We start from the raw sequence: 11,292 nt of genomic DNA, 5'->3' as shown, positions 1-11,292 counted from the left end.
CTAATACACACCAACAGCTCGGACGTGAAAGCTCGACACGAAACCCTGAAAAACAGCTCCAAATCACGTCTCCTGAGATCCTCAGCCTCTCAGGAGCATGATCTTCTCTCGGGTTCATCCCCCGCCGTTATCTGTCTCGCTCTTCCCGCGATATCATCAAACACCTTCTACGTTAAAGGAACGGGCTCGGTGTTGTGTTCTCATTAACACATCTCTGAAACGCTGAATTAATTAGCGAGTCTGCGAGATGGAGTCACAGACAGAGTGAGAAAAGAACGCGTTTAAATAAAAATCCAGGTTCAGGGGAGCAGGACTGTCAGCTTGTCCCCGGTGGACAGGGTCGCTGCTGCTGTCTATAATTAAAGACACGATGATGTAATGAGATACAGAGACCTGATGAGGCTCCAGCTTGTGTGTGTGTGTGTGTGTGTGTGTGTGTGTCAGTCCTGCATGGCGGTTTGGATTGTAGAACGCCTCACCAACACGGATAAACACACAGCTCTCTGTTTAACCCTCAAGACAAATCAATAATTACATTTTCATATTAATTATCAATGAACACATCTTCTGGCACTCAGACTTGGCTCGTTAACTGGAAATTTTGGTTGCTAAGCAACATGAGGCGCACAGATCAGTGCATTCGGTGGACAGCACAGCGGTTTACTGTGTACTGCTTTAAAACCTGCTGCATTAGAGGATTCAGAGTGTGAGTGTGTGTGTGTTTTACAGCTTCATCAGGGATTAGCCAATCGGCTTTCAGAACTGAAATTATTTTTTATAATTATCTTTTAATTTCCCTTAGCTCAAATGAATACTTAATTAAAATCAAAATGTATAGAAACTCTCTCTTTCTCTGTCTGTGTGTCTCTCTCTGTGTCTCTCTCTCTCTCTATTCTCACTCCCCCTTCCCTCACTCTCTTTCTCATGGTCTCTATTCCCTTTCTTTCTTTCTTTCTTTCTTCCTCTGTAGAGCTGACTCTGCAGCAAGCCCTGCATCAGTCTATATTTATGCCGTGCTCCGTCCCGTCTCCCAGCATGCCTCACTGCTGGGACCAACACAGTAAACTCCTTCCATCAGTGGTGGGCATCACGGCCAGCAAAGTGTCCACCTGGAGTGTGGAGCAGGTCAGTGTTTAACTTCCATTTCATACTTTTAACATTGTGTGTGAGAACATTGTTATGAGTTAAAAACTTCATCTGGAGAACCAGCTTGGAGAACTCTGAGAAGACAGCTCTTAACAAATCTTTGGTTTCCCAGTTCAGACAGAGCTCCATGTAGAGCCTATGATGGCTTTTTGGAAGAACATGCAAATAGACAGATTTCCTAGAAGAACCTTTTCTAGAACCTTTAACTACCCAATGAGAACCCTGGAGAATTCCATGTGGAACTGGAGCAGTTCTCGTTTATAGAGGGCTTTAAGCACCACCACTATTGAAAGAACCGTTGAGGAACTTCACACCAGAGAGATTTCCAGTAGAACCTCTTTGAGAAAACTAAATATGTTGAACTCCAGAGCAGGGGGTTCTCTTTGATAGTGGGTTTTATGTTTTATGTGAAACCTGTCCATGGTTCTGTCATTGAAAGAGGGTTGAGCTGACTGTGTCCAGATTTCACCTTTTCAGATTGGATTTGGTTTGTGGTCCCTGAATGCAACCTTCTAAACCATCTTGTTTCCATAAACATTTCTGAGTGAGACGTTCAGTGCTGATGTCTCTGAGCTTCTGTACAGCTTACTGCTCCCTGTCAGAGATATTATTAGAAAGAGAATGTGTGGGTGGGGGTAAGATTAACTCCACCTGGAGGTTCTGTCATTAATCACCTGAGGTGGCTTGTGATATGTGATTTTTCTCCATCTCCAGGTGATGGAGTTCATCCAGGGCCTCCAGGGATGTAAGGAGCAAGTGCACACTTTCAGGGAGGAGGTAACGATTTACACTTCACCCAAAAGCACAGTTATGATCTGCTTGAAGCTGCTTGAACCGTACGACGAAGTGGTGCTTTTCAGACCAGGTTCTTACTGAAAATCTATACAGCTTGAGATCTTTGTAGAAGACAAGAACCTGTAACTATCCAAGAACTTCTATGTGGAAGACCACCTGAACTCCATAAGGTACCTCTCAGGGTTCTGCACCAGAGGTATCCCTTTGTAGATAGATTACAAAGTAGAACCCTTTTGAGAACTACCTAAATATCTTCTAAATGTTCTGTGTAGGTTTCCCTTTTCAGAGAGGGTTTCAGGTAGAACCCCTTTAGGAAGCGATGATCTGTCTGGAGAACCATTTGGTCCTTGAATAATTTTGTCTCCAGAGGTTGTTTAGGTTTACCTTCGGGTTCTTCGCTGTGTGTGTTCTAAAGCTCTCCTTGTTCAGTGAAACATATAAAGCAGTGCAGATGATCACTGAAATGTCTTCAAATGAAATGTATTCCTGAATTTCACTTCACCATTCATACTCAACTCACATACATACACACGGATTCACACCAACACACACACACACACTAGTGAATATGTCGGTTCTTTCCAGCAAATCGATGGCGAGGCATTCCTGCTGCTCACTCAGACGGACCTGGTGAAGATCCTGAGCATAAAGCTCGGCCCGGCTCTCAAGATCTTCAACTCCATCCTGATGTTCAAGACTACGGAGAAGTCCTCCTGCAACGAGCTCTGACCTCAGGTCACTCACCAGGTTACGATCTTTTACACGACAAAAACATGAGAGCTCTGCGTCGGAGCGTGCCGTCATGACAACCTGGAGAATTTCACTTGACTTTATACATGGCTCTGAAAAAGACCATAGCAGAAGCACAAACCTGAGGATGATAGTGATTGTGATTGTTTTGATGAAGCACTACAAATCACACCAACTTTTTACCCCTGATGTTGGTGATATTTAATGCAAGCCACATGCACTGGACAAAAAATAATAATAATTTTTATTTATTTATTTATTTTTTAAAACTCAAATAGACCTAATTATCTCTCACACACTTTACAGATCAGTTCCAGATTCCTTTCTGGTTTGGAACTGATCAAATTCTCCAGATGTAAAAGATGGTAGTTTTCAGTAAGGATTTACTTCACCACATCATTCTAACGTTCTTTTTACTAAACCTTTAACGAGGCAGAAGAGCAGGAAGCCTTTATTATCACCACACAATGGTTTCTTTGCGTATCCCAGCTGAGGAAGTTGGGGTCAGAGCGCAGGGGTAGCTAAGGGGAGAGGTGATACAGTGCCCCCTGGAGCAGGGAGAGTTGAGGACCTTGCCTAACACAGGAGACTGGTGGTGTTGAGGCTTGAACCCAGATCCTCCGATCAACAACCCACCTGATCCACCACTGCCCCTAGAAGGTTGTGGAGAACAAAGTAGAAAAATCTCTTCTCTTAAAATAACCCTGAGTGTTGTCTGAAAGTCTGAACCTTCAGCAAACATGCTAGCCGGATAATTAGCTTAGAAAGGAACGGAAAGATGAAGAGCTAACACCTCAGACCTGGAGTTTTGCACTAGCGCCGCTTATCTGCTTCATGCTAACATTAGTAACATTAGCGCACACTTTAGCACGTGATTTTCTGCACTTTCCGTAAAATAGCTACACGTGACGCTTTTATGGGACGATTCCTACGTCAGATCTTAAGCCACACCTCCTAGCTAAATGAGCTAGCTTTATTTATGACGTCCTCGGTTGAGGAGTTTATGATGATCATCAAGCTTACCTTTTGTTTTATTGATTAAACAATGACACTTTGTACATTTTATCCATTTACAGTTACACTTGAACCTGAGCAGTCATGAACACCTTCACTCACCAGCCTCACTTTTCTCTTTTTGTTATTAAGAAATAAAAAAAAACTCTGTGCTGAAGATGTGTTGAGTGAAGACTCTATTGATGTGTGTGTGTTATAGTACGATACTGAATAACTGTGTTATAGTACGATACTGAATAACTGTGTGTGTGTTATAGTACGATACTGAATAACTGTGTGTGTGTTATAGTACGATACTGAATGACTGTGTGTGTGTTATAGTACGATACTGAATGACTGTGTGTGTTATAGTACGATACTGAATGACTGTGTGTGTGTTATAGTACGATACTGAATAACTGTGTGTTATAGTACGATACTGAATAACTGTGTTATAGTACGATACTGAATAACTGTGTGTGTGTTATAGTACGATACTGAATAACTGTGTGTGTGTTATAGTACGATACTGAATGACTGTGTGTGTGTTATAGTACGATACTGAATGACTGTGTGTGTGTTATAGTACGATACTGAATGACTGTGTGTGTGTTATAGTACGATACTGAATAACTGTGTGTGTGTTATAGTACGATACTGAATAACTGTGTGTGTGTTATAGTACGATACTGAATAACTGTGTGTGTTATAGTACGATACTGAATAACTGTGTGTGTGTTATAGTACGATACTGAATGACTGTGTGTGTGTTATAGTACGATACTGAATGACTGTGTGTGTGTGTTATAGTACGATACTGAATGACTGTGTGTGTGTTATAGTACGATACTGAATAACTGTGTGTGTGTTATAGTACGATACTGAATAACTGTGTGTGTTATAGTACGATACTGAATAACTGTGTGTGTGTTATAGTACGATACTGAATGACTGTGTGTGTTATAGTACGATACTGAATGACTGTGTGTGTGTTATAGTACGATACTGAATGACTGTGTGTGTGTTATAGTACGATACTGAATGACTGTGTGTGTGTTATAGTACGATACTGAATGACTGTGTGTGTTATAGTACGATACTGAATGACTGTGTGTGTTATAGTACGATACTGAATAACTGTGTGTGTGTTATAGTACGATACTGAATAACTGTGTGTGTGTTATAGTACGATACTGAATAACTGTGTGTGTTATAGTACGATACTGAATAACTGTGTGTGTGTTATAGTACGATACTGAATGACTGTGTGTGTGTTATAGTACGATACTGAATGACTGTGTGTGTGTGTTATAGTACGATACTGAATGACTGTGTGTGTGTTATAGTACGATACTGAATAACTGTGTGTGTGTTATAGTACGATACTGAATAACTGTGTGTGTTATAGTACGATACTGAATAACTGTGTGTGTGTTATAGTACGATACTGAATAACTGTGTGTGTTATAGTACGATACTGAATGACTGTGTGTGTGTTATAGTACGATACTGAATGACTGTGTGTGTGTTATAGTACGATACTGAATGACTGTGTGTGTGTTATAGTACGATACTGAATGACTGTGTGTGTTATAGTACGATACTGAATGACTGTGTGTGTTATAGTACGATACTGAATGACTGTGTGTGTGTTATAGTACGATACTGAATGACTGTGTGTGTTATAGTACGATACTGAATGACTGTGTGTTATAGTACGATACTGAATAACTGTGTGTGTTATAGTACGATACTGAATGACTGTGTGTGTGTTATAGTACGATACTGAATAACTGTGTGTGTTATAGAATGATACTGAATGACTGTGTGTGTTATAGTACGATACTGAATGACTGTGTGTGTGTTATAGTACGATACTGAATGACTGTGTGTGTGCATTATAGTACGATACTGAATAACTGTGTGTGCATTATAGTACGATACTGAATAACTGTGTGTGTTATAGTACGATACTGAATAACTGTGTGTGTTATAGTACGATACTGAATAACTGTGTGTGTTATAGAATGATACTGAATGACTGTGTGTGTTATAGTACGATACTGAATGACTGTGTGTGTGTTATAGTACGATACTGAATGACTGTGTGTGTGCATTATAGTACGATACTGAATAACTGTGTGTGCATTATAGTACAATACTGAATAACTGTGTGTGTTATAGTACGATACTGAATGACTGTGTGTGTGTTATAGTACGATACTGAATGACTGTGTGTGTGTTATAGAATGATACTGAATGACTGTGTGTGTTATAGTACGATACTGAATGACTGTGTGTGTGTTATAGAATGATACTGAATGACTGTGTGTGTGTTATAGTACGATACTGAATAACTGTGTGTGTTATAGTACGATACTGAATGACTGTGTGTGTTATAGTACGATACTGAATGACTGTGTGTGTGTTATAGTACGATACTGAATGACTGTGTGTGTGTTATAGTACGATACTGAATGACTGTGTTATAGTACGATACTGAATGACTGTGTGTGTGTTATAGTACGATACTGAATGACTGTGTGTGTGTTATAGTACGATACTGAATGACTGTGTGTGTGTTATAGTACGATACTGAATAACTGTGTGTGTGTGTGTTATAGTACGATACTGAATGACTGTGTGTGTGTTATAGTACGATACTGAATGACTGTGTGCGTGTTATAGTACGATACTGAATAACTGTGTGTGTGTGTGTTATAGTACGATACTGAATGACTGTGTGTTATAGTACGATACTGAATAACTGTGTGTTATAGTACGATACTGAATGACTGTGTGTGTGTTATAGTACGATACTGAATGACTGTGTGCGTGTTATAGTACGATACTGAATAACTGTGTGTGTTATAGTACGATACTGAATGACTGTTATAGTACGATACTGAATAACTGTGTTATAGTACGATACTGAATGACTGTGTGTGTGTTATAGTACGATACTGAATGACTGTGTGTTATAGTACGATACTGAATGACTTTGTGTGTGTTATAGTACGATACTGAATGACTATGTGTTATAGTACGATACTGAATGACTGTGTGTGTGTTATAGAATGATACTGAATGACTGTGTGTGTGTTATAGTACGATACTGAATGACTGTGTGTGTGTTATAGAATGATACTGAATGACTGTGTGTGTGTTATAGTACGATACTGAATGACTGTGTGTGTTATAGAATGATACTGAATGACTGTGTGTGTGTTATAGTACGATACTGAATGACTGTGTGTGTGTTATAGAATGATACTGAATGACTGTGTGTGTTATAGTACGATACTGAATGACTGTGTGTGTGTTATAGAATGATACTGAATGACTGTGTGTGTGTTATAGTACGATACTGAATGACTGTGTGTGTTATAGTACGATACTGAATGACTGTGTGTGTTATAGTACGATACTGAATGACTGTGTGTGTGTTATAGTACGATACTGAATGACTGTGTGTGTTATAGTACGATACTGAATGACTGTGTGTGTGTGTTATAGAATGATACTGAATGACTGTGTGTGTGTGTTATAGTACGATACTGAATGACTGTGTGTGTGTTATAGTACGATACTGAATGACTGTGTGCGTGTTATAGTACGATACTGAATAACTGTGTGTTATAGTACGATACTGAAAAACTGTGTGTTATAGTACGATACTGAATAACTATGTGTTATAGTACGATACTGAATAACTGTTTGTGTGTGTTATAGTACGATACTGAATGACTTTGTGTGTGTTATAGTACGATACTGAATGACTGTGTTATAGTACGATACTGAATGACTGTGTGTGTGTTATAGAATGATACTGAATGACTGTGTGTTATAGTACGATACTGAATAACTGTGTGTGTTATAGTACGATACTGAATGACTGTGTGTGTGTTATAGTACGATACTGAATGACTGTGTGTGTGTGTGTTATAGTACGATACTGAATGACTGTGTGTGTGTTATAGTACGATACTGAATAACTGTGTGTGTGTTATAGTACGATACTGAATAACTGTGTGTGTTATAGTACGATACTGAATAACTGTGTGTGTGTTATAGTACGATACTGAATAACTGTGTGTGTGTTATAGTACGATACTGAATGACTGTGTGTGTGTTATAGTACGATACTGAATGACTGTGTGTGTGTTATAGTACGATACTGAATGACTGTGTGTGTGTTATAGTACGATACTGAATGACTGTGTGTGTTATAGTACGATACTGAATGACTGTGTGTGTTATAGTACGATACTGAATGACTGTGTGTGTGTTATAGTACGATACTGAATGACTGTGTGTGTTATAGTACGATACTGAATGACTGTGTGTGTTATAGTACGATACTGAATAACTGTGTGTGTGTTATAGTACGATACTGAATAACTGTGTGTGTGTTATAGTACGATACTGAATGACTGTGTGTGTGTTATAGTACGATACTGAATAACTGTGTGTGTTATAGAATGATACTGAATGACTGTGTGTGTTATAGTACGATACTGAATGACTGTGTGTGTGTGTTATAGTACGATACTGAATGACTGTGTGTGTGCATTATAGTACGATACTGAATAACTGTGTGTGCATTATAGTACGATACTGAATAACTGTGTGTGTGTTATAGTACGATACTGAATGACTGTGTGTGTGCATTATAGTACGATACTGAATGACTGTGTGTGTTATAGTACGATACTGAATGACTGTGTGTGTGCATTATAGTACGATACTGAATAACTGTGTGTGTGTTATAGTACGATACTGAATGACTGTGTGTGTGCATTATAGTACGATACTGAATAACTGTGTGTGTGTTATAGTACGATACTGAATGACTGTGTGTGCATTATAGTACGATACTGAATAACTGTGTGTGTGTTATAGTACGATACTGAATGACTGTGTGTGCATTATAGTACGATACTGAATGACTGTGTGTGCATTATAGTACGATACTGAATAACTGTGTGTGTGTTATAGTACGATACTGAATAACTGTGTGTGTGTTATAGTACGATACTGAATGACTGTGTGCGTGTTATAGTACGATACTGAATGACTGTGTGTGTGTTATAGTACGATACTGAATGACTGTGTGCGTGTTATAGTACGATACTGAATGACTGTGTGTGTGTTATAGTACGATACTGAATGACTGTGTGTGTGTGTTATAGTATGATACTGAATGACTGTGTGTGTGTGTTATAGTATGATACTGAATGACTGTGTGTGTTATAGTACGATACTGAATGACTGTGTGTGTGTGTTATAGTACGATACTGAATGACTGTGTGTGTGTTATAGTACGATACTGAATGACTGTGTTATAGTACGATACTGAATGACTGTGTGTGTGTTATAGTACGATACTGAATGACTGTGTGTGTGTTATAGTACGATACTGAATGACTGTGTGTGTGTTATAGTACGATACTGAATAACTGTGTGTGTGTTATAGTACGATACTGAATGACTGTGTGTGTGTTATAGTACGATACTGAATGACTGTGTGTGTGTGTGTTATAGTACGATACTGAATGACTGTGTGTTATAGTACGATACTGAATAACTGTGTGTTATAGTACGATACTGAATGACTGTGTGTGTGTTATAGTACGATACTGAATGACTGTGTGCGTGTTATAGTACGATACTGAATAACTGTGTGTGTTATAGTACGATACTGAATGACTGTGTTATAGTACGATACTGAATAACTGTGTTATAGTACGATACTGAATGACTGTGTGTGTGTTATAGTACGATACTGAATGACTGTGTGTTATAGTACGATACTGAATGACTTTGTGTGTGTTATAGTACGATACTGAATGACTGTGTTATAGTACGATACTGAATGACTGTGTGTGTGTTATAGAATGATACTGAATGACTGTGTGTGTGTTATAGTACGATACTGAATGACTGTGTGTGTGTTATAGAATGATACTGAATGACTGTGTGTGTGTTATAGTACGATACTGAATGACTGTGTGTGTGTTATAGAATGATACTGAATGACTGTGTGTGTGTTATAGTACGATACTGAATGACTGTGTGTGTGTTATAGTACGATACTGAATGACTGTGTGTGTTATAGTACGATACTGAATAACTGTGTGTGTGTTATAGTACGATACTGAATGACTGTGTGTGTGTTATAGAATGATACTGAATGACTGTGTGTGTGTTATAGTACGATACTGAATGACTGTGTGTGTGTTATAGAATGATACTGAATGACTGTGTGTGTTATAGTACGATACTGAATGACTGTGTGTGTGTTATAGAATGATACTGAATGACTGTGTGTGTGTTATAGTACGATACTGAATGACTGTGTGTGTTATAGTACGATACTGAATAACTGTGTGTGTGTTATAGTACGATACTGAATGACTGTGTGTGTGTTATAGAATGATACTGAATGACTGTGTGTGTGTTATAGTACGATACTGAATGACTGTGTGTGTGTTATAGAATGATACTGAATGACTGTGTGTGTTATAGTACGATACTGAATGACTGTGTGTGTGTTATAGAATGATACTGAATGACTGTGTGTGTGTTATAGTACGATACTGAATGACTGTGTGTGTTATAGTACGATACTGAATAACTGTGTGTGTGTTATAGTACGATACTGAATGACTGTGTGTGTTATAGTACGATACTGAATGACTGTGTGTGTGTTATAGTACGATACTGAATGACTGTGTGTGTTATAGTACGATACTGAATGACTGTGTGTGTTATAGTACGATACTGAATGACTGTGTGTGTTATAGTACGATACTGAATGACTGTGTGTGTGTGTTATAGAATGATACTGAATGACTGTGTGTGTGTGTTATAGTACGATACTGAATGACTGTGTGTGTGTTATAGTACGATACTGAATGACTGTGTGCGTGTTATAGTACGATACTGAATAACTGTGTGTTATAGTACGATACTGAATAACTGTGTGTTATAGTACGATACTGAATGGCTGTGTGTTATAGTACGATACTGAATAACTGTGTTATAGTACGATACTGAATAACTGTTTGTGTGTGTTATAGTACGATACTGAATGACTGTGTGTGCATTATAGTACGATACTGAATAACTGTGTGTGTGTTATAGTACGATACTGAATAACTGTGTGTGTGTTATAGTACGATACTGAATGACTGTGTGCGTGTTATAGTACGATACTGAATGACTGTGTGTGTGTTATAGTACGATACTGAATGACTGTGTGCGTGTTATAGTACGATACTGAATGACTGTGTGTGTGTTATAGTACGATACTGAATGACTGTGTGTGTGTGTTATAGTATGATACTGAATGACTGTGTGTGTGTGTTATAGTATGATACTGAATGACTGTGTGTGTGTTATAGTACGATACTGAATGACTGTGTGTGTGTGTTATAGTACGATACTGAATGACTGTGTGTGTGTTATAGTACGATACTGAATGACTGTGTTATAGTACGATACTGAATGACTGTGTGTGTGTTATAGTACGATACTGAATGACTGTGTGTGTGTTATAGTACGATACTGAATGACTGTGTGTGTGTTATAGTACGATACTGAATA

The 11,292-nt window shown here is 38.4% G+C and overlaps 1 protein-coding gene across 3 annotated transcripts in view; it reads left to right on the top strand.

The window, feature by feature from the left end:
• Positions 1 to 3,856, top strand: part of l3mbtl3 (L3MBTL histone methyl-lysine binding protein 3) — a 22,135-nt gene extending 18,279 nt beyond the window's left edge. For all 3 annotated transcript variants that reach the window (XM_058393640.1, XM_058393641.1, XM_058393639.1), the window contains 3 exons: positions 971 to 1,125; positions 1,861 to 1,923; positions 2,527 to 3,856. In XM_058393640.1, coding sequence (XP_058249623.1) covers positions 971 to 1,125; positions 1,861 to 1,923; positions 2,527 to 2,670 — 362 coding nt within the window. In that variant the 3' untranslated portion in view covers positions 2,671 to 3,856. The remainder of the gene's footprint in view (positions 1 to 970; positions 1,126 to 1,860; positions 1,924 to 2,526) is intronic.
• The last annotated feature ends 7,436 nt before the right edge of the window (positions 3,857 to 11,292 follow it).

The sequence above is a fragment of the Hemibagrus wyckioides genome, linkage group LG06 (assembly GCF_019097595.1).
Source record: "Hemibagrus wyckioides isolate EC202008001 linkage group LG06, SWU_Hwy_1.0, whole genome shotgun sequence".
Classification (NCBI taxonomy): Eukaryota; Metazoa; Chordata; class Actinopteri; order Siluriformes; family Bagridae; genus Hemibagrus; species Hemibagrus wyckioides.
This window is presented reverse-complemented; position numbering and strand designations above follow the sequence as displayed.